The 25,061-nt window shown below is 43.1% G+C and overlaps 1 protein-coding gene across 1 annotated transcript in view; it reads right to left on the bottom strand.

Annotated features, from left to right (window-relative positions):
* The window catches only part of FYN (FYN proto-oncogene, Src family tyrosine kinase), a 1,397,726-nt gene that overhangs the window by 87,725 nt on the left and 1,284,940 nt on the right, over positions 1-25,061 (bottom strand). The window contains exon 8 of the mRNA XM_044060462.1: positions 16,240-16,389. Coding sequence (XP_043916397.1) covers positions 16,240-16,389 — 150 coding nt within the window. The remainder of the gene's footprint in view (positions 1-16,239; positions 16,390-25,061) is intronic.

The following is a 25,061-nucleotide window of genomic DNA, read 5'->3' as shown; positions in this document are numbered from 1 at the left end:
AAAAGAAACCAATGACGAATAGTCCGGGGCTTGAATAAGGCACAAAACCAACAGCGAGGGACTTTGTGGTGTGGGCCTAAACAAGGAATGCAGTACGAATGAAAATCTTTAGGAGGTATTTGCTTTCCACAGGTAATACAATTGTTAACTTTTACTGACATTGGTTAAGAGCAAGAAAAAGGATCCCAACAGGGTACTTAGCTTTTTTGAAGACTTCGGTTCTGAAACTCGAAAACAAAAATTTCAGGTGTCGGCCGACTGGCACTTGCGAACCGCTTATGCTTTGGGCACCGCGAGGCAAGAAAGATTGATGTAATGGTGTCGGCTGCATGTTTTATACCCCTGATGACCTGACGTCATGGAAGAAGAGACAGCATCCGACGCAGGAATCCAAGACTTTGATATTCAGGCCGGCTGAGGGCTACCTGCAGGCAGATAACCCAAATGTAATGACTGCAACAGTGAAACACGAAGAACATCAGTATGCAACTGTAGCCCAACATGTGAGAAATACCTGCTGAACCCTAAGTCCCAGTGTTGAAATGAAACAGAGGAAAGTGGTGCTGAGCATCTGGGTAGCTGGGGTGGGGAGCCTATGACAGGAAGTGATGCCTAAGGGGTAATGGCTAATAAAGTAAATCCCTGGAGAGACAGCCACATTATATAAGTTTATGATAAAGTGATAAATCTCACAGTCCATTACTGCTGGGTATGGAGAAAAGACAGAGCTTGTGGGCTGCAGTACCACTCTACTTCTAGAATACAGTGAGAATACAGCATTAAAGCAAAGATCCTTCCTTTTTAAGAACTAAAGTTTTTAATAAGAACCTGAAAGCAAGAGGGACTTTTCAAGCAGCATACAGCATCAACAAATCTCAATGCAAAAAAAAAAAAAAAAAACGCTGAAGAAATTAGTGCCTACTAAGGTACCTATCCACCTTGCAACTCAAAAACCAACCTTAGTGCTACTATATGTACCACTCTAGCTACAACATGAAGGCTCTTAGGTTCAGGCAAGTCTCCTAAACTCCAGTCTGTTAGATGTGTTTTGGCACTTTTGTATACACTGTTCTGAATACTCAATCCACAGAATCCTGTGGGTGACATATATAAGTGCTACATCACAGAAAGGAATGCCACACAACTGATGTCCACAGGAATTGTAGTGCTGCTCCAGGAATTACCATAAATACACTACCACCAGCAAACCACTTATATTGCCACTGTCACAGCAACAACAAGAAGCAGTATTGGAAAGAAGGAAACATAGGAGTGTGTGTGTGTGTGTGTGTGTGTGTGTGTGTGTGTGTGTGTGTGTGTGTGTGTGTGTGTGTGTGTGTGTGTGTGTGTGTGTCAGAGCTAACACTATCAGAAAGAGGCAATATACTGACAACACTCTTAATGATGCTAAAGAGTATGTGGATCTTTGGAAAGTGTGAACATTCTGGGATGGACAGAGCTTAACCCTTGCAATGGGGGGGGGGAAGAAGTACAAGCAATGACTGCAAGTGAACAGTCCATAATACACTACCACAAAAAACAGCAGGCAGAAATCCAGTCACGATGGAGTCAGGGACAGTGAGGGCATCTCAAGGTGAACATTGTTCAGTAGGCCTCCTCTGTACATCAATCACAAGAGACTCGTCTACATTAGATTCTACATACTAGGACATGGCAATCTGCGGCTGTTGGTCGCCAAAGATGACGTGTAAAGTCCTAGCCTCAGGAGACTACAAGAGGAAGGGCTTTGCTCTCCCCACACAAAGTACACCCACAGGAAAGGGACCAAGACAGCAGATAAAAACAGTTGGCCTTTGCACTACAACATCAGGGGTATTAAAGGTGCATCTATAACTGGAAGAGAGTTTTAACTACACAGAAGTGCAAAACAATCAATAAAAGAAAGCTTAACTATTAGCATAGTGAAATGGCAGTTCAAATAAAGCAAATATGGACTACAGTTTTCTGCAACATTTCTTGCTGTAGCTTAAGCAGCATAACATACACCCCCTTTGCTACAGCACGTGAAATTTCATCTTCTGGCCCAAGGTCTGCGCTTGGGCCTTAGAGTACTGTTTCTTTGTAACAACAAAAATAATCACCACAAGTGCCTTAGACAGAAAGAAAAGGGAAGTCAAAAGAATTTTTGTTTGGCACTGGATATTGTTTTTTCCTCATACGTGCTGTATCATTTTCCCTTATGTACAGTACACTGTCATTTACCTTAGCAATACTGGCATTTCTCTGCATAAGGTAACACCCACATTTCAGATGCTAAAAATCAATGTTTTGTCACTTTTGTCATGTCCTGTATGACACAGCATCACAAGGAAGGGTCTCATTACATACAATAGCTAGCATAAATCAAAAGCAGAAAACACATACGCAAGACTGTTTTAAGCAGTTGCATGCACTTTACTCCACAAGCCTTGAGAACATAGCATCTCGAAGCAGTGAAACAGTTTGTATTTGCCAGTCCAGTCAGAATCATCATGCATTACATTACCTAAACAAATTAAGCTGTTTAAACTGTAAACTGTAGCACACCATATGAAAAAAGAATACATTTTTATGACCAATATTTCAAATATGAAACACGTGGTGCCACAGAAATTCAGGCACTTTGTGTTGTTTAGGTTTGTCATGCAGATACTGATAGCAGAAGGTGTATGGAAATGAAACCTCTACAACTGCTGTGACTTCATGGAAAATGGGATTTTAACAACAAAAGTTAATCTTTCACTCATTGAAACAGCCTGTTTTATTATGGCAGAAACAAATGCTGGAGATGAACAATATAGTATTTTTTATGGATGACTCCACTTCACAAGAAGATAGAGCCATTGTCTGTAATTAGACAGTCTTAAGCAGTAGGCCTGGACACTCTAAAGCTAACAGGGAAGGAGGAATGGATAATATCTTCTGATGGAATGAGTTGAATATTGTGATTTTTGTATTTTTTAGACATTTATTGACTAGGTAACCCAATGGACATGTGTCCCTTTTCAGGAGTGGCCTATGTGGACTATCTGGTTACATGATTTGTTCAGAGTCGCACAGTAGGCAAATGGAGGTGGAATGAATCAAACTCTGTACCTGGAGTACAGAAAGCAGTTCATTAACAGCTCACAGCCTTAGTCCTTTGCACTAACTGCCAGACAAAAGTTAAGGGGTCAGGTGTTGCCTACCTGCTGTAGACTTGCCAGCGGTCATATTCAAGCACAAGACAAGTGGACAAAGCCAGCCTACCAGGGCTGTATACACACTTGCTGGGAAAAAGGTCAATAAAGTATGTCCATGTGATGCCTAACAGAATGGGAAGTGTTTAACTTCCTCTTAAGTCAACAGATGGAGGGCTAGCAGCAGACCTCCCCCAGCTAACCACCAAGGATGACGCCGCACCAAAGTCCCTCGTGTCTCACACCACCTGATCAATGCTTGGGTCTTTTATGTTCCCTGAGACTGTTCTCATACTTCTCAGCTGCCCCTAATTTTAAGTAACATCCCTGATTTTGTCAAATAGTTTTTCTGTTCCTCTTAAAATCAATGATACTTTGATAAAATGGTGGTGGAGTATAATCATGCAATCATGACATTCATTACAGTTACAGAATAGGCCACTGTTGTATTTCTCATGTACTTCTAACCTACATCTATTATATTCCTTATGTACATTTTACTAATATGATCTAGAAAGGTACTGTAAATTTCCCAACAAATGTAATTCATTATTAAGTTCTGTTCTGTTACTGCCAAATTTGGCCAGGTTCATGGATTACAATGATCTATGGATCACCCCTCCAACCCAGTTAAAGTAAATACAAATATTGATAAATTAATGTACTCTTATTTTATCATCTTTCTGAATCAGTGGTATGGATATTTAAAGTATCCCTGACTTGGGGTCTTTGTCCCTGTATATCTTTAGCTTTGCTTTGTCTGTAATTGTAGCAGTTAATGCAGAGGATAAGGGCTATGTGCTGTGAACATGCTTCTTCCTGTAGTCCAGGGTCAATTTCCCTCCATTTGCCTATAGTACGACTCTTTGAAAAGTCATCACGATCTTGAGCAACTGGGAAACTGGGGTAGTCAACTCAATGGTCTCCTGGGCCGCATGCCTAGTAACTACCTATGAACCTAATCTAGTACTAAATGATTGAGAGTGTTGACTTCCCCCTGTTGCAAATATGCTGCGTTTTCCATTGCTGAAAACATATATGCATTACAAACAGGGCCACTTTCTTTTAAAAAGTACTATCCCGGCTTACCAACCAACAGTGGTAATGGACACTATATCTACTACTGTCTTCTTCCTGATTAGCTAGGCTATCAGTCTGGGTCTATTTTAGTAACTGTTGATGAACTAATTCCATTCCTAGCAGTTCATGACAAGTTTGGAATTGGTATGTTCACAGTTAGGGCCCCACATCAATAGTTCAATCAAGGGAACTGTAAAGGAAAGTGATTATATAAGAAGAAAAAATAAAATGACATTGCTTCAGATACGTCTAAATTTAGAGTGAGGCTTGACTCTCAAATATAATCATGACAGGGTCCAAGAAGTCCCTGCTCGTAAGGCAACCTCAAGCTACAGTCTGGTTTCCATAAAGTCAGGTATACAGCTACTCCATAATGCACCAAATCTGAATCAAAAGAATGTCTGTGCTGCTGCAATCACAGTTTAAATCAAGTTGTCATTAAGATAAGAGTGTTTGTAAATGGAAATCTCAACTCTGAACTTGCCACTGTTCCTTGTTTCTCACTGACTGTGACTATTCCTGGAAACCTATGTGAAACAATGCAAACAAACGTAGGGAGAAAAGCAGGTATCATGTTGTCATCTTCCTATATACAAAAATGCCATAAAAAATATTAGATTTTAAAAGACAGCTGCAGTGTTCTGCTGTACTGTGACAGGGACACACAACACATAGGGCATTTGCCTCAGTCGGCCATATGCTAATTTTTTTTTTTTTTTTTTTTTTTTTACTAGTGGTTACATAATATAAGGGTGGGTATCGGATCTGTCCTGGATCCGAGCCGGCAGCTTTCCGAGCTAGAGATCCGAGCTCCAAGCTCCTCCCTCTTACCCATAATACCCTGCTACCTCCCTCCAGTCCTCAGATCGAGTTTGCCCAATTATCAGACAAAATCCAGACAAACAATACCTGAATATCCTATCCTGACGCATAACAGAACCAAATCATTCTATCATTCAGGTAACGAAAAAAACAGGTTGGGGGAAGGAGGGGGGGTCGGTTTCTGACAAATGAAGTTACCTACTCAGATGGAACGTTATGGTGAGTATATAACTTCTTTATCTGAAGTAGTTAACTTCATTTGATCAGCAACCTGTGGAACAGAGTCCCCAGCTACCAAAAAACTTGGGGAGGTCCTCAAGGAAGAATATTCCGGAGCACTGCAGAGCCAAAGGCTGCCCTCCCTCTGGATATCAGCTCTAGTTTATAGTGCGAAATGAAGGTATGAGAAGAAGCCCAAGTAGCTGCAGAACAGATGTCATCCAAGGGAACTCTTGACCAAAATGCAGCAGAAGTAGCCATAGAACGGGTAGAGTGAGCATGAATCCCCAAGGGCTCCGGCCGACCAGAACTTTTGTACGTAAGCAAGATGCAGTGGGATATCCATCTAGCTAGAGTCACCTTTGTAACTGGTTTACCCAAGGATGGCTTAGCAAACTAAACAAAAAGCTGCTCCGACTTGCGAGAGGCAGCCGTCCTGTGCAAGTAAAAGCGCAATTGTCTATGCACATCTAACAAATGCAGTCTGTACCCCCCTTTGTTCTGATAGTTAGGGAAGAAAACAGGCAAATTAATGGATTGGTTGATATTAGCCTCGGAAGCCAATTTAGGTAAAAAGGAGGGAATAGTCCTGAGAGATACTCTGTCCTTATGGAAGACCAGATACGGGGGTTTAGTACAAAGGGCCTGAAGTTAAGATACCCTTCTAGCTGAAGTAATAGCAATTAAGAAGGCAGTTTTCCAAGATAAGAACTTTAAGTCAACAGAAGCTGCAGGCTCAAAAGGTGGACCAGTTAGAGCCTGAAGAACTAAGGTTAGGTCCCATGCAGGAACCGCATTCTTGACAGGAGGTCTTAAAAGAAGGGTGCCCTTTAAGAATGTCTTACAGATCTTAGTGGAAGCCAAGGGCCCGATTTTCCTCAGATGGGGTCAACCTTGCTGCGATCTCTTCGCATCGCCTTCGAATGTAAAGTGCAGCGAGTTTTTTGCTCTAATTCCCCCACTGTGGAAGAGCCCCAGAGACGCTCTAGTTCATGCTTGGCCATCCGGTCTTCTTTATGCTTATCCTCCTCTACCGTTAATGACAAAATTCCTGCAGAAAGCTCGTCAGTTGGGGAGCAAGCTGATCCTCATAGCCCCATTCTGGCCTCGTCAAACCTGGTTCCCATACCTACGGTCTCTTCTCATAGCTCCTCCTTGGATCTTGGATCCCATTCTGGATCTGATTTCTCATCCTTCAGGATTGAAAACTCTGAATCTGGATGACCTCAAGCTTATGGCTTGGTTGATCCAGTTCTGTTAGTGGCTAGGACTCCCAGTATCTCATCTCCTGTTAAATCTATGCTGGTGGCGGCATAAGCCTTCTACCAGGAAGGTCTACAACAGTAAATGGAAACGTTTTTCCATCTGGGCATGACATAGGGATTTAGACCTTTTACGGCTCCCATTCCAGCAGTACTTGAATTTCTATCTCACATTTGCCATCAAGGGGACAGTTCTTCTACTGTGAAGGTTCTGATGGTGGTCATTTCCCACTTACATATCGGGGGCAATCTTGGGCCTTTTTTCTTAGCAGCTTCTTTATTTCTGAAGCTGCCGCCTCCCTCTGACTGGGTGGGACATCGGGGAAGCACCTCAATCGAGGGGGAAGATTTATGAAGGGGATAGAGTAACCTCTGGATATTATTCGGAGCACACAGCGATCTGTAGTGATGGACTCCCAATGTGCTAGGTGTCCCGAGAAATGCCCCCCCGACTGCCTCCAGAGAGGAGTAGTCAGGCAACCCCTCAGGGCTGCTGCGTGGGTCATTTGGAGAAAGGTTCCCTCGACCCAAAATTCTTTGCCCCCCCCGCCTCTGGGCCGGCGTCCACCTTGTCCTCCGCTGCCTCTGAAGGACGAAGGGTCCGGAGCAGGACAGGACTGCTGAGACTTCCGGAACCACTTCTTCTTTTGTCCTCTCTGGTTCCTGGAAAAGAACCTTTGAGGAGCCGAGACGCGGATTCCGACAGCAGACAGCGTCTTCCCGTCTTTCTCACTCTGGGGTAGCGTATCGCAGACGTTCTTGCCATACAGCATAGAACCGTCAAAGGGAGTATTCATGAAGGATGCCTTGAAGGATTCCGCAAAGTCGGAGCAAGGCGTGACGCCGTAAGGTGATACCTGCTCCGCTGGCTCTAGCCGCCCCCTCCGTGGCATGGGAGAGAAGTCGCATAGAAGTGTTGGATATCGATTTTAGAGTGGCCATGCGAGCAGAGAAAGTTCGTTTGTCTTCGGCCGCCATGGACTCCGGGGGAGACCCAGCGTACTCTTTTATAAGATCCTGCTGAAGCCTAATCACGTGTGCCAGGTAATTCAGCATCCTTATAGAAAAGGTGGCTGAAGCAAACATCTGCTTTCCGATGCCATCCATCGTCCGAGACTCCTTGTTGGGAGGATGGACCGAGGAACATTCCTGCGCCAGTTCCTTCTTGGTGGCAGCTGCCACCACCATGGCATCTACCGGGGAACCTTTATTCCACGCTGGCTTGTCTGTCAGGGGGCTAAGGATTTTATCTGGTCTCCTAGGGATTGGCTCCACATTGTCTGGCTCCTTCCATGCCCTGGTAGTAATTAGGTCTACCAGGGGGTTAGCTGGAGGGGATACCCAAGAGGTAGACGGGCCTGCATCAACCGCCTCCAGAAACACTGACTCATCCAAGGAAGGCTTCTAGGCTGACCACCTCCCTCTAATGCGCAGCATCTCCATAATGTCTCCAAAGGAGACGTCCTCGGGGGGTGACCTGGGGGAACCTTCCTCTTCCTCCAAGTCAGTGTCTTCCATGAGGGACTCGGGGGAGTCCAAGTGCCTCCTTTTACACTTTCGTTTGTGAGGGACCTCCTCGGTGGGACTGTCCGAGGAGGGCTCACCAACGGGGTCATGCTCCTCTACAGGAACTAGCTGGGGCGTAGACGCAGGCTGTCCCTGGGGCCGGATGATGGAAGACAGGCCCATCTGCGAGGGAATGTCAGGTAGATCTGTAGCCCGAACCAGGGACCTCGAACCCTTCGAGAGCACCCTCTCCACCACGTCGAAAGCCAAAGGTGAACCACTCTCCCTGGGATCCAAGAGCAGCCCCCTCTGATCCAACATGTGTACCTGCGCCGGAGCCGAAGCGATCGGACCCGAAAGGGAAGTGTGCTCCGACCGCATCAGAGCCGAAGAAACACTTACCCCTGCGGATCCGACGCTCAGCTCCCGGCCCCGAGAGCTCGGATCCGAAAAAGGACCTGACAAACTCAAGGGTAAAGCCGACATCAAAGTAGCGATTGCTATCAGCACTGACTCCACAGCTCTGAGGCTACTCGGATCCGACGGCTCTGAAACTCGATAATGGATCAGAGAAGGAGCAATGGGGGCAAAGAAGGGGACCGAGCTCCCCCCTGGAGCGGGGGGAGGCAAGAGCACTCCCATCTGCATCTGGGCCTGAAGGAAGCGATGCATCATCCAGTCCATATCTGTGTCGGAAAGACTCCTCGTAGACCTAGACTAGACGGGAAGGCCACTTGGACAACCTCAAACGTGACCAGGACTCCTCCTCCGGCTCCAGAGAGAAACGTGGGGAACGGAGCCGAGAGGGGGAGGACCCGGGGACCTTCGAGGGGGAATAGAGCTGCTTAGCCGGCGGAGCCGAAGTGGCTGAGTTGGCCCGCTGCTTGTGCCTTTTTCTGTCTCTGTCTTTCTCCCTCTTTCTATGCCTCTTCTCTTTTTTAGCAGAGTCCCTCTCTCCCTGGGATACAGTGGGAGGTTGAGTCCCAGCCAGGGGAGGGGGAACTGATGGCTGAACAGCCGCAGCCGCGACTGGCGCCACTGAGGGAGAGGAGGAAGAAGTATAATCCGCGGGTAAGAGACCCGCTAGGATTAACTTGTTCCTCTTGTCTCTCAGAGACCGGGGGTTAAAGGCAGCACAAATCTGGCAGCGTGATGTTAAATGTGCAACCCCCAGGCAAAGAACGCACTGAGTGTGGCCATCGGCTGGGGACAGCTTATGACCACACTCAGAGCATTTGGAAAAAATGGCCTTAGGGCCTTCGGCCATGACAAACACAAGTACACTCCCTAACACACAGATAAGGGGAAGGGGAATATACTAAAATTGAACTAAACTAAATAAACTACTCAAGGGATCTAAACGCACACACACACACACACAATTAAAGGCGAAAAAATTTAGAGTAATTTCCTACACTTTCGCTTACCTAATAGCCAAGAGCTCGTCACTCGTGCTTATAGAAGCTGTGGCAAATGAGATCTGGGGACTGGAGGGAGGTAGCAAGGTATTATGGGTAAGTGGGAGGAGCTTGGAGCTTGGATCTCTAGCTTGGAAAGCTGCCGGCTCGGATCCAGGACGGATCCGATACTCACAGATTGCTGATCAAATGAAGTTAACTACTTCAGCTCTACAGTTTCTAATTCTGCATTGGCCAGACAGACTCAAAAGTTCAGCTTTGCCCACTGTAATGGTTGCTGGCAACATCTGAAAGAAACCCCTGCACAAGTATAATACATATGGAACAGCAAAGCAGCAAACTGTTGTCAAAAGGGGTTTAGGCCATGTGGATAAGGGAAGATCTCGAGTAATAAACAGAAGTCATAGATTTTACTACTTATCAAGTACATGAATTAGAAGCATACATTTTGCGGTTTGTCGACAGATGGTTCACAAGAAGGTTGCCTAAAATGGCTATCATTGGTGCTTCTGAATTCTCTGTCTGGAAAGTAAACATGACAGACTTGTCTGACATAACACACGTAGCACACTATCCCATGCTGTTCATCATCTCTGCATGTCAACTGAAAGGGAAAAGTAAAAAAAAAAAAAAGAGAGAGAGACCTTTGGAAGCTGAATTCCATGGTGACAACCAGCAAGGACTGCAGCACAATTAATCCAAACATTCAGAGTAATTCCCACAGAGACTGCTGTAGCATTTTCACATACTGCACAGTGAAGCTAGCGACACCACAGTAAGGCTAATTTCTGAAAAAGTCAGTTTATGTCTAAAACAAGAAAACAGCTGTCTGCCAACTCCAGTAATACTAGTATTTCATACAAGAAAAATTACCAGTAAATCTCAAACATAAAATAGCCAAAAGTGCAGATTCTGGCTTAAGTGAGTCCTGTCCTGGGAATAACAGGAAAAGCCAGACATCAAATGCCGAAAGACATAACTTTCTTTCCTTATTCAAAACTATTATCACAGTAACCAAGCACTTTATAAAGGCACAGTGGGAGGTATGACAAGCCAAAAAAAGAATAAGGTTTCCACAGAAACTCAAACGAGAACAGTTCCAATTAAGTGTGTCAACCAGGAATATTCAAGGATGCATTATACATGTCTCACAAACTGTACCAGCCTCCAGGATTTCCCAAGGACAGGTAAAGTACATTTTAATTACTCAAAAACATAATAGTGAACAAAGTGAGATTGACTTTTTAGAGATAAAATGGTTCCTGCATCATTAACCATCTTGGAAACCAAGATGATGCAGAAGTACAAGTCCTTCCTTAGTTAGTGAAAAAAAAACATTGGGTATTACCTCTTCAAAAAGAAATATGATAAACTTAAAGGTTTTAACTGACTAAGGGAAATTCTTGTTTAGCAGCCTTACCATGAAAGCATAAAAGAACACAATCTACCTTTGTGCCTGAAAGTCAAACTACCAGTAGTTAAGAAGCAACTTCTAAAGACTACAATAATCTTGACATAGCATTGAGTTCCTAGGATATTAGACATAACTACAACACAAATAAAACAGCTAACAGTAAACATAAAGTGAAAACATATACAATAATATAATAGGCAGATAGCAAGCAAACTACAGACAACAGGAGTGTTGCAGTACAGCGCCTGGGTTGCAGCAATATTCTCCAAGACCCTCTGGAAAATCTAGTTCTGTTCCATCAGTAGGCATCTTTCTGGCCTGAAAAAGGATATTATCCACTTCTAGGCAGAGCCAGTGAAGATGTAGGGAAAATTCATTCATGCCCAGGAACCACAAGATGGGTTTTGGCTAACTGTCATAAAATAAAATTGCTGAACATAAGAATCAAATAAAAATGATGGCTGAAAGGAATATGGCAAAAACCTGTTTTTTTAGGAGGCAACCGCCCCTCCCCTCCTGCAGGAGACTACAACCTCTGCACTCTCTGCTTGGCTGCTGCACTTTAGAAGAAAGGGGGACACATTTTAAAGGTTTTATCCCATTATTTTCTATTGGAAAGTACGGCACTGCAATTTGGAGGTTCTGCACGTGGCTTAATAACTTACCCCAGAAGCACCACTACTGCTGCTAAAGATGTTGCCTACAATGAGGTGAAGCTAAATGGGAGCTGGAACTGGAAGTACAAGAATGCTGCAACAAGAGCTGCATCACAGCAATATCTGTCGAAGATATTTATGACCTCCTGGTATAGACTAAAGAAATGCTGGGATCACCCACAGTGTAGATTCCCAGAAGGGCTACGTAAGATACCAAAGGAAAGAGAAAAAAAACTTCTATTTGTGAAGTGTACTGTTAAAAAATAGGGAAAGGAAGGGGCAAAGAGGTGAATCTCTGCCTATTACGGTGGCTGAGACATGAGAAGCATGCCTAGCATCATGGCTGTAAGGAACAATAAACGGATCTCAGGATCACAGCAGCTGATATGGTAAGTAGACCAGCATTACTGACTGCAAAGGGAATAATAGGATCTGCAGGAAAAAGGAATAAGAGAAGTGAAACAGGACTAATAAAGTTTGCTTACTCCTGGTCCTCAAAGTAGAAATTTAAAAGTTCCATCAGCATCTGCACCTGCACCCTGAAATACCCATCTGTGTGCTCCCAATCTTGCATTTTCCAAACTTTATCTATTTTTATTTGCAAATATTTCCAGACTTAAAAAAGAATGAATCCTGAAGAAATACAAGGGCTGCTCTTCTTTACAAACAGTAACTGCAAATGACTTTGTTCTGTAAAAGGACTGATTGTGCTACAGACTTGTCATAAATTCAACTGTAAATATCATGGTGCAATAAAAAAAATATTCACTAAATGCAGTCTAGAAGAGCAATCAATAGTGGATCCTGCATTTTGTGAATGGATTAACTTTGAGATTGTAGCTCAGGACAAAGGATTATTGCACGTTAAAATAATGTTATATAATGTAACTGTTCCAAATGCAAAGACCTATAACATCCTCCAAAGATTGTACTGAGTAGGCGACAGAGACAGATTCCAGTGTACTGTAGATTAACTTTTCCACGACTGTTTACTGATTTAAAGCTATCTACCAATGTAATAAAAGTACAGTTTTGTACCTACCATAAATGTAGATGTTCGAGGATCTCCATTGCTGCAGTCCTTACATATGGGTATTCCGCTGTCCACAATCGGCCCGAATACCAAAGGGCTAGAACCGGCATCGGTCATCGGCGCCCGAGACTGACGTCAGTACGTGCCAGTACAAATGCACATGACCGACGCCATAACCTCAGTCTTTCTTGCCTCAGACGTCAGAATGCAAAAAACACCACCCAAACCCCAACCTAAAAAGAAAAGGGGGAAGGAGGGAGGAAAAATTGGACTGCAGCAATGGAGATCCTCGAACATCTACATTTATGGTAGGTACAAAACTGTACTATGTTCTTCGTCTCCCATTGCTGCAGTCCTTACATATGGGTAGAATCCCAGAGCAACGGAAAAAAGGGAGGCTGGCCAACTAAATAGCATTAGGAGCTGCTAACATGCCCTGTAAGATTGCAGTGGCAAACCCAGCCCTAGACCTAGAATAAAGAGGTAAATGATAATGCTTTGTAAAGGTATGTACAGAACTCCAAGTAGCTGCCTCTAGAATGTCTTTAGTAGCTACCCCTCTCAAAAAAGCAGTAGAGGTGGCCGTAGCCCTAGTAGAATGAGGCAAGAAAAAGACAAAAGTGTCCCCAACGGGGTACTTAGCCCAACTTGGTCTCCGGTCTGAAACTCGAAAACCGACAATTCCAGAACGCCGAACGGCACTTGCAAATGCTGCTTCTGCTTAGGACCACGCGGCAAGAAAGACTGAGGTTATGGCGTCGGTCATGTGCATTTGTACTGGCACGTACTGACGTCAGTCTCGGGCACCGATGACCGACGCCGGTTCTAGCCCTTTGGTATTCGGGCCGATTGTGGACAGCGGAATACCCATATGTAAGGACTGCAGCAATGGGAGACGAAGAACATCATATGAATATTCAAAAATTGTGGATGTCACCTTTGACTACCAATGTTCATTCACAAATTACCTCATTTATTGTTTTGCATGAAAATTTGCACTTTCAGCAACTGTATGTGAAAGCAAATGATGACTGCAGATTTCAAGGTGATTCATGTAGACAGAACTCCTCTGAAACTGTATTTTTGGGACCACAGACGATTAGCCCGTTCAGTGTAGTGAAACGGGACAAATGTTTCCAGACCCTGTGCTAAAAGGGCGCTTAGCCACTGGTTTACAGACAGCATAACAAAACATACTCTTCTCAAGATATTGGAGATAGGGGATATCTATAACAAAGTATATTATCAAGGCACAAAATACCTAGACACTTGATCCTGAATGAAAATGTGTGCAGATTTCACCAGAGTAACTTGACTTGCTTGAGGCAAATGATTACTGCAGATTTTAATGTATCTCACCATGATGTAATCTTGAAATTCCACAAAAACAACCAGTGATAAAGTTACTGAAACTAGACTTGAAACAGCCTGGAAATTTAAATGGTGTAAAGATTACCTTTACTTTTCATATATTATACCAAAGTTTAATATTACTGGTACCATGCAGCAGTCAAAGGGAGACTGCTATTTCAAGATAATGTAAGGGTAAAGAGTACTTCTAAAGATTTACTTAACAAAACAGCACTCACAGATAATCAACTGTCACAGTGTACAATCTTTATGAGTCCATATTGGCTGGATAAAAGGATTTGTTGTATTATAACAAAAGTTTTTCTGTTCTGCAACCTTAATAACTATTCTGTTGGCACTTTTCAGCTTGATTTCAGTGCACCAGCATTTTGACTTTCTGGAAATGCTGGAAAATTAAAAAGTTGTGTGCATATTTAAAGGTGACTTGAAATCAGTTTATTCACTCAAGCAATTATTTAGATCAGTGTATGAAAACATTTCATTGTAATGTATAAGAACTGGCACCTTATGAAATTTTAAGAATAACAAAATGTGATTGCAGATCTGAAGGTGCTTTACCCAAGTTCAGCAAAGGCTGTGTGGTAGCACAGCACAACTGCAGATTGTTAAGTAAGGTAACTACAATGAACCTCACTGATGCCTGTTCATTCCAGAAGAATTAAACAAGAACTATTCCGCCTGAGACCATACTAAAAAGAAAGAACAGCTATTTGTTTATAGCATGTTAAGTAAAATACCTCCTCTGGAAAATAAAATTGGACACACAAGAGCTAGGACTTTCAAAGAACCCCACTGGTGCATAATCCTCCAGAAATTGTTTCAAGGAAGAAAGCTGGATAAAGAATTTAATCCAGGGCTGACCAGATTAACTGTTCTACATGGAAGACTTACAAGTGAAACTGGAGAGCAGAAATTTACTGGGGCCACGGTCTGTCTGAAGACTTCAAGACACTCTGCCTTAACTTAATCCAGTCCGATACTGCATAAAAAGTAATGGCTCACTAAACTAAACATCAGATTAATGCAATTAGACTGAAATACTAATACTTTCAATCATGGTGTAACAGGATTCAGACATTCATGGACCAAAACAAGAGGCCAAGGAAAACATCAAAGTATTGTAAATCAAAGTTTATCTTGCGAAAAAATTACACAAAAGGTAAATGGCATCTTTCAGTTTTCTGTATAACAAAATATGTTTACTTTGTAATAAACAATGACTGTGACACTCTAGGCATTGATTGCAACATAATTCAACAATGGCTGAATTATACTAAGTGTGAAGCATAGATGCAGATACTGATGCATTTTCAAAACAAATTAGCCATTCAGGATCATACTGCTTGTGAAGGGCCACTACAAAATTTAACAATGCACTTTCTAAGACACAGTATCAGAATACAAGGGATAACAATAATTTGGGGGCTCCTGGAAGATAATATTATCCTCCAAGGTCATACAGGGTTTGAAACATACAGTACTCTTTAAAGGATTTAAATTGCTAAAGAAGCACCAGAGTGTAGGACAACTTATATTTGGATGGCACAATTGGCAGAAAGCCTCTATCCAGGACCAAGATAAAGTTGGCAGGGGTGATAGCAGTGAAACCACCACCTGAGGAGTTAGAAGGGGTAGGAATTAGTAGCATGTGGCCACCTCTGCTATCACAAAAGGAATGGGGTTGTCCATAAACTCAACATGCTCTGGTGGAAACAAGAAGACTGGTCTGGGGTACAAGTGCAGGCTGACCAAGGTGAAGACAGCATGCTGTAAGATAGCATTAAGGGTTCAGAGGCATTAGTGGGTTTCACTCACCTATACATTCAACAAGCAAGTGTAGGTCAAGGAGAATAAGAAATGAAAAACTCATCTTCAGTTATGGATAACTGCTACCTTGTTTCCCACCTCACACTAAATAATCTGGCAATCAATGTGATCACTTAAAGGCTAATCTTACTGGGAAAGATGGGAAAGGACTCTTGTGGAATGAGTGTAGAATGTTATGCCAAGTAGGATTGGAGGTGGAACAGAAAGACCACCGCAGCACGATAACATGGTCATGTTGCTGGGGGAAAAAAGGACAAAACACTTCATTAACTGTTATGAGACTATTATATATGTGTCAAAATCAGACTAAAAAAAGGGGAGTAGATGACTGAATCAAAAAATGAAACTTCTGCCTTACAATTTAAAAGACAGTGGACATATTCCCTACACATTTTCAAAATGCAACAATTATAAATCACATGTAACTGACAATTGATAGGAAAATAAATTACCTGAATAATGTTGAACTAGCTGTTGAAGTGTGTCAAACTGGGCCCGTGTTGTAATGTAATACCCACCACTGTCCAATTTGCGGATTTTATAGTGTTTAACATGATCTCCTTTAGTATCATCCCAGTCCCGTATAGACAGAGAATAGGCACCTATAGTCAATACACAGAGACATAAAGGATTTAAACCAATTCAGTAAAGCTTCACCACTGTTACTTTCCATACCATGTCTATCATACAATGAATGTATATTTAGAGTTGCAGCAAATGTTATCAGTCATTTTAAATATAATTATTCCTTAATAATTTCTCATTGCCACTCCTCCAACATGAAATCATGAAAGGATGTTGTCAATATGTGCTGCAATTCACAATAAATTCTGCGCAACCTTTAATGGGGTCATGTGTTTTTCCCCAGGTAAACAAACATATCTGCAGTGTGGTAGTGATCCTACACTCTGAAGGGTTTGCTGGTTTTGGATACATCTATTTTTTCTGGAAGAAAAAAAAAATTCATCATCCTCTGCATCAATTTATTTGTGGATAAAACACAACATCACATAACTATTTTTGTTTACTAGAGGTTTGACATAAGAAATATGCAGTAAGCCTCAAGGAACGGGGCCTTCCGCCTTAAGCTATTTAACTCACATTAGTGACATTACCACTGTACAGAGATGGGGAAGGCTCAAGGCTCCAACCTCCCACACTAAGTTACTTAAAAAAAAGATGGTCAGCCTTGTACCTTGCTAGTTTAAGTTTTGCCTAAAAGTTAAACTACAGGCTAATACACTCAAGTGTACTAGCTTTTGATAGCATTTAATCGAAAATCATAGCATTTATTGTGTTTTCTGCTTTCCTGTAAAAAAACTTGAAAAAAAGAAAAAAATATCCTTGCTTTCCATACTTTCCTAACTAGTGTTCCAGAGACCAGATTTTGCTGATCCCTGGGCTTTGTCTTGGTTCCTGTTTTCTCCATTTTCCTTGTTTGGTCAAGGGGTAGTTTCTTTACTCACTAGTGGGAGTAGGGAGTACTGAGCTGCCTGTTTGTCCTCAGAGGAGTGGTTTAAGACAGTAACTTGTAGTTTATTGGCCATTTTGGGTCATTTCCTGTCTTTTCCAGCCCCCTGCTATAAAGCACGCTTTGTCAGGCTTTTCCAGCTATAGAGAACTCAGCACAGCTCCTCGTGGTGGCCAGCAGTGTTCCTCTAGCAGCAGAGACCAGAAAAGACTACCTTTCCAGATTTTAAGTATTTTTCTTGGCTTTTTCGACTTTTTGTGCCTTTCGATTACTGTTTCTGCTTATTTTATCAAAGTTTGCACTGTTTTTCTGTGTTTATAAGCTAAAACTGTTTACTGCACTTGCTAGTTTAAGTTTTGCCTAAAAGTTAAACTACAGGCTAATACACTCAAGTGTACTAGCTTTTGATAGCATTTAATCGAAAATCATAGCATTTATTGTGTTTTCTGCTTTCCTGTAAAAAACTTGAAAAAAACAAAAAATATCCTTGCTTTCCATACTTTCCTAACTAGTGTTCCAGAGACCAGATTTTGCTGATCCCTGGGCTTTGTCTTGGTTCCTGTTTTCTCCATTTTCCTTGTTTGGTCAAGGGGTAGTTTCTTTACTCACTAGTGGGAGTAGGGAGTACTGAGCTGCCTGTTTGTCCTCAGAGGAGTGGTTTAAGACAGTAACTTGTAGTTTATTGGCCATTTTGGGTCATTTCCTGTCTTTTCCACCCCCTGCTATAAAGCACGCTTTGGCGGGCTTTTCCAGCTATTGAGAACTCAGCACAGCTCCTCGTGGTGGCCAGCAGTGTTCCTCTAGCAGCAGAGACCAGAAAAGACTACCTTTCCAGATTTTAAGTATTTTTCTTGGCTTTTTCGACTTTTTGTGCCTTTCGACTACTGTTTCTGCTTATTTTATCAAAGTTTGCACTGTTTTTCTGTGTTTATAAGCTAAAACTGTTTACTGCACTTGCTAGTTTAAGTTTTGCCTAAAAGTTAAACTACAGGCTAATACACTCAAGTGTACTAGCTTTTGATAGCATTTAATCGAAAATCATAGCATTTATTGTGTTTTCTGCTTTCCTGTAAGAGAAAACTTGAAAAAAACAAAAAATATCCTTGCTTTCCATACTTTCCTAACTAGTGTTCCAGAGACCAGATTTTGCTGATCCCTGGGCTTTGTCTTGGTTCCTGTTTTCTCCATTTTCCTTGTTTGGTCAAGGGGTAGTTTCTTTACTCACTAGTGGGAGTAGGGAGTACTGAGCTGCCTGTTTGTCCTCAGAGGAGTGGTTTAAGACAGTAACTTGTAGTTTATTGGCCATTTTGGGTCATTTCCTGTCTTTTCCACCCCCTGCTATAAAGCACGCTTTGGCGGGCTTTTCCAGCTATTGAGAACTCAGCACAGCTCCTCGTGGTGGCCAGCAGTGTTCCTCTAGCAGCAGAGACCAGAAAAGACTACCTTTCCAGATTTTAAGTATTTTTCTTGGCTTTTTCGACTTTTTGTGCCTTTCGACTACTGTTTCTGCTTATTTTATCAAAGTTTGCACTGTTTTTTCTGTGTTTATAAGCTAAAACTGTTTACTGCACTTGCTAGTTTAAGTTTTGCCTAAAAGTTAAACTACAGGCTAATACACTCAAGTGTACTAGCTTTTGATAGCATTTAATCGAAAATCATAGCATTTATTGTGTTTTCTGCTTTCCTGTAAAAAAACTTGAAAAAACAAAAAATATCCTTGCTTTCCATACTTTCCTAACTAGTGTTCCAGAGACCAGATTTTGCTGATCCCTGGGCTTTGTCTTGGTTCCTGTTTTCTCCATTTTCCTTGTTTGGTCAAGGGGTAGTTTCTTTACTCACTAGTGGGAGTAGGGAGTACTGAGCTGCCTGTTTGTCCTCAGAGGAGTGGTTTAAGACAGTAACTTGTAGTTTATTGGCCATTTTGGGTCATTTCCTGTCTTTTCCAGACCCCTGCTATAAAGCACGCTTTAGCGCATTAGCGATTTAGCGGAGTTGCCACTGTTGCACACTAGGGCAGCCCCGGTGAAGCAGGTTTAAACTATTCGGCTACCTAAAGTCCACTCTTCAAATTTTCCCTTGAAACTACCTTCCTCGACCTATACTACTGATCTAATCAGCGTATCTTATAACTAAAAGATCATCTCTACTTGACTCTAAGTAGACTATTCTCTATCTGTTAAACCTAGCACTTGCTCCTACAGTACTTATTACCTTGATACGGCACTCTTATAGATAGCACCCCAAAAGGCAACCCCCATTTCTCGGTCACCCACATCCCCGGAATCTTTTTAAAGTTTTTGTCTATCCTTCTAGCATGTCGAGGGATCAGTTGCTAGTGTCCTCTCCTGCTCAGCTGGTGAACCTGGGAATATTGAGGCAATGTTACAATTGCCTCATGTACACTGACAACCCTCTCCTCCTCCCACAAAACACAAATACATGCGAGAGATGCAACTATACGGCCAAACTGGAGGCTGAGCTCTCTCAACATAGGACTGGCAAGACCAGTCAGGAGGAGAAGGTTACCACACACACTATAGACCCAGTCTCACATAGTACCATTACAACCTCAAATCATACACATAAACACACAAAGACATACTCGGAGGCTCTGATCAAAAATCTACCAAAACAGCAGAGGCCACCAAAGCAGACACCCAAACAACCACCACCTCAGAACACAACACCTGCAACACATAGACCTCACAGTCAGAGTGTCAAACAGTCACAGCCCTTAAGGCCAAACACAATGCCAGACACACTAGTCATTGGTGACTCCATAGTCAGACACACTGACATCCCGCTCACCAGACTGAGTAAGGAGAAGGTCACAGTAAGCTGTCTGTCGGGCGCTAGAATCCGCCACATAGTGCAAGCACTCAGGTCTCTCAACAGCAGGTACAAATATGACTCAGTCATTGTCCACGCTGGTGTAAACGACCTGAGGCGTACCTCCTTGGACTACATGAAAAGAGACATTGAGGAGCTCTCTGATTATGTAGCCCAGGCAGGTATGACCCTGACCTTGAGCAGTATCCTACCTTCACCAAGAATGATGCCACAATACAGAGATAAGATGATCAGCTTTAACAATTGGCTTAAACACTGGTGTCATTCAAAGGGGATCCAGTATCTGTCTGCCTGGGATGACATGCTGGACAAGCCACGCTGCTTCAAGGGACGGCTTGCACCTGTCACCCTGGGATTCGGATATTGGCAAAGGCTCTTGCCACCCCATAGTGCCTTTTAGGCAAGGCTCAAATTCTAAACCTACCACCCTAGAACACAAAAAGGAAAAAAACTAAGGGTAATGCTGCTCAATGCCAGAAGTCTAAATCTCAAAATGCACGCACTCGAGGCCCTTCTCAGTATGGAGAACATCGATGTCTGTGCTGTGACAGAAACCTGGTTCAAGGCTCCTGAGAGCACCCCAGCGCTATCAGGTTTTACCTCATATCATGCGTTCCGCCCCAAAATCAGGAAATACCAAGAAAGGAGGGTATCCATATTCATCAAGGACACCCACACCTCAAGACTGGTGGCAACGCATGATGCATCGGAGACCATCCAGGTGCAATTAACCGTAGGCAAGACTGCTCTGCAAATTGTAGCATGTTACAGGCCACCCTCACAAACTCAGGAACCTCACATGGCCTTCCTGAAAACACTAGAGGGATAAATGTATCACCAAACACCATCATACTAGGTGACTTCAATTACCCAAATATAGACTGGGAACACTACTCAAGCCCAAACACCCTAGCCCAAAAGTTCCTGGAATTCATAAACTCAAATGCCATGGAACAACTAGTCACCATTCCCACAAGAGGAGATAACATACTTGATCTCATCATCACGAACATGGGAGCACAATGTTCAACACCGGAAGTATACCCCTCACTGGTGAGATCAGATCACAAACTAATCTCGCTGGAGGTCCTCATCCCACCCCACCGGAAATAAAAGACCACAGTAAAGAACTTCTCAAAAGCCGACTTCACACTTCTAAAGACTAGTGTGATCTCCTTTAAGGCCCCGAGCGACGGAAAACAGTACTCAAGCCGCTGAATCACTTACAAATGCCTTCTACCAGCAACTGCAGGACTGCATGGATAAGGCAATCCCAAGCAAAACAAAGACTCTTTGTACCAAAGGCAAGCGTCCAGTCTGGTGGACCCCAGCCATAAACAAACTCTACAACAAAAGGAAGAAGCTACTACGAGATAGAGCAAAATCCTTAAAAGGTAAGACACCCTTGATCACTATAAGTAAAAACTAAGAGCTCTCATAAAATCATCCAAAGCAAATTTGAGAGAAAAATAGCTAAAGACTCAAAAGACAATCATAAGGCCTTCTTTAGCTATGTTAGAAACCTAGGAGGAAACTCCCAGATATGCTCAGAACTAGTTCAAAATGATGTGAAGATTACTGATCCTACAGACATTGCCAACATACTGGCTGACAGGTTCAGTGCAAACTTCTCCCCTCCCCAAAAGGAGAGATATCTATACCAAGCGATTGCAGCCCCCAAACATCTCCAGCCCAAGTGAGAACTGCTCTCTCCAAAGCAAAAACACAGCATCCATGGGACCTGATGGTGTCCCCGGCTGTGTGCTCTGAACTCAATGAGGAATTAAACCCACAGCTAGGACAACTGTTTAATCAAAGTCTTACCTCTGGATACGCACCCAGGGAGTGGCGCACTGCAACTGTGGTCCCACTTCACAAAGGTGGTGCCTCCACCGACCCTGGAAATTACCGGCCCATTAGCTTGACAAGCCTTATCTGCAAAGCCATGGAGAGGATCATAATGGACCTCATAAATAAAGACATAGGAATTTGCAGACTTTGGATCCAACCCAGTTTGGCTTTGTCAAAGGCAGATCATGCCTTTTAAACTTGGTTGACTTTTTGAAACAGTCACCAAAGCCATTGATGAGGAAAGGCAGTCCATACAGCCTACCTCGATCTGGCTAAGGCCTTGATACAATACCCCACTCGGGCATCATTGAAAAACTCATCAGCTTAAATGTTAACCCATACATCACAAGATGGGTTGCAAACTGGCTGAGTGACAGAACCCACAGGGTCAGAGTTGCTGGCGCCATGTCAGACTCAAAGCCTGTCACAAGTGGTGTCCCACAGGGCTCAGTCCTGGGCCCACTCTTGTTTGGCATCTACTTTTCCGAGTACAAGCAAACACAGGAGGGTTATGGCTGACAAAGTTTGCAGATGACTGTAAACTGGCCATAGTAGAAAACACATCTGACACAGATATCCTTCAGAAGGGTCTCACAGAAGCGGATAACTGGTGCCAGAGCCACGCCTAAAGTTAAATGCCAAAAATGCATAGTCATACCCTTCGGGAAAAACAAGGTTACCCCTAGCTACCAAATAGGTGGCAATCCACTGAGCACAGAAGAAGTTATCAGGGACCTGGGGACCCAGGTTGATAGTAGTCTGTCATTCGACACCCATGTAGCTAAAGTAGTTAAGAAGACCTTCTACATTGCCCACCTTATCATGAAGGGATTCTCATCTAGATCAAGGAGGTCATAGTCTCCCTTTACTCATCACTCATCAGACCAATGATTGAGTACAATGCCCCATTCGGAATGTATCTGACCCGACACTTGCAGCAGCTGGAGAGGCCACAAAAGTTCCTCACCAAAAGGATAAAGGGTCTCAAAATCTATCCTATGCTGCCCGACTGAAAGAACTCCAGCTCTATTCAGTAAACGCTACCGCTTGCTCAGAGGTGACCTTTGCCTAACATACAAGGCCATGTCAAACCGAGAATTGTTGAATATCCTTCACCTCAAAAATCTAGATCCATCAGAGCCACAAGGGCGGAGACTTAAACCTCGACACGGCTATTAATAGGGCGTGCTGGAGGGATAGATTCATCACCCAAAGACTCCCTATGCTGTGGAACAAAATCCGGTACATGTGAGGCAGAGCACCTCGCTGGCCTTGTTCAAGAGAAATCTTGACCAATGGATGGGAGATCGCAGATATACCCCAGGGATTACCTCAGTGTCACTGCTCGACAGAGGCACAGCAAAATAATGGGTATAGTTCCCCATACTAAAGGGGTGGCGTAAGCCACAAAACTATGGGCTAGGCTTGTAAATGCCCTCGGGCAGATAGCCTAGTATGAACCTATGAACCTATGAACCTATCATTCAATCACTGCACATACAACTTTGGAGATCCAAAACACTACACAGAATTTCTAAATGTAACGCCATACCCACCAGGCCCAAAAGAAAAAAACTGTACCATGGAGCAAAGCAAAGACAGAAAGATAAAGAAGGCAGTCATCAGACACCATTCATAAGGTATGCCAGCAACAACCTGCTCACCAGTTCACGGGATGTCAAAGGCAGATAGAATGAGTTCTTCCAGCAATTTCTGAATGAATAAAAAACGCACAAAGGCTGTACTGCCCCAGACACAACCTCTGATGAAAGAAGAGAAAGAAGAGCCCACCCAAGAAGAAGTAAGAACAACACTATGAAAAATGAAGTCAGGAAAATCAACAGGCTTAGATAAGTTCATAGCAGATATGTAAAGATGTTGGGTGAGACAGGGGAGAAATGGCTCATGAGGGTACTCATAGCATTATAGAGAGGAGGGTGTATCCTAGATGACTGCAGAATAAGGATTCTAGTGCCGGTATACAACAGCAAAGGGGACATTTGCATTTCTGGACAGTACAGGGGTATTAAATCCCTGTCACTGCATGGAAGTAATGGACAGAGAGGCTGTTAAAACAAATATGTAAATTAGTAGAAACTAAGACAAGGGCTGAGTAGGTTGGATTCAGATCAAGATACAGCACAATTAACCTGATGTTTGTAGTGAGACATATAGAGGAGAATAAACTAGAGATAAGGTCAGAGTTCAACTGGGCACTCCTATTCTTGAAGAAAGCACATGACATGGTCGGAAGAAAGCTGATTTGGACAGTCCTTCAGTGGTTCTAAGCTGATTTGGACAGTCCTTCAGTGGTTCTAATTCCTGGAAACATTATCAGAACTAATTAGTGCAGGCTGTGTACAAGGATCCAGTGACACAGATAAAAAAGACTGGGGTTCCCAGTAGGATTCTGTGTGGGGGGGTGTACCTGGGTTCTGCTCTGAGTCCACTGCTTTCATACTGGTGATGGACTACATTAGACAGCAGGTTGGAGGAGGACAGATCAACAAAGCTGCCGTAGGCAGATGATATGGCATTGCAAGTAGACTTTAAACAGGAACGAACTTCATCAAATGATAAGGGAAAGGAATGCAACACTGAAAGCACATGGGATGAAACTGAGTGCAGACAAGACAGTTGCCATGGCAGCAAATGGGGAAAATCAGGAGAAGCTAACTGAAATAGAAGTGAAAACAGTGGAACAGGTTAACAGCTTCAAGTATGTGGGACAGGTGGTTGAGGAGAAGGGAAGTCTGAATGAGGAGGTCAAAGCTAGCATTAGAGAGGCTGCAGCTAAGTGGCACACAGTGTCAGTGGCAGAAGAAAGCCAAAGACATTAAAAAGTAAGGTGTACAAAACAGTGGTACGACCAGTACCTCTGTGTGGTACACACATACATGGGCAGTGAAAACAGTGTAACTGAGGAAGCTAGAAGCAATGGAAATTAAATGCCTAAGAGAGGTGCTAAGATGCACACTATGAGACAAATGAAGAAATAATGACATGAAAGCAGAAACCAAATAGTTTCAACTGCAGATAATGTCAAAGAGAACAAATTACAGTGTTCCATGCACATTTGCAAGAAAGCAGAAGACTGTCTGG

This window comes from Protopterus annectens, chromosome 2.part0, assembly GCF_019279795.1.
Source record: "Protopterus annectens isolate FY-2018-M chromosome 2.part0, PAN1.0, whole genome shotgun sequence".
NCBI classification, from domain to species: domain Eukaryota; kingdom Metazoa; phylum Chordata; order Ceratodontiformes; family Protopteridae; genus Protopterus; species Protopterus annectens.
This window is presented reverse-complemented; position numbering and strand designations above follow the sequence as displayed.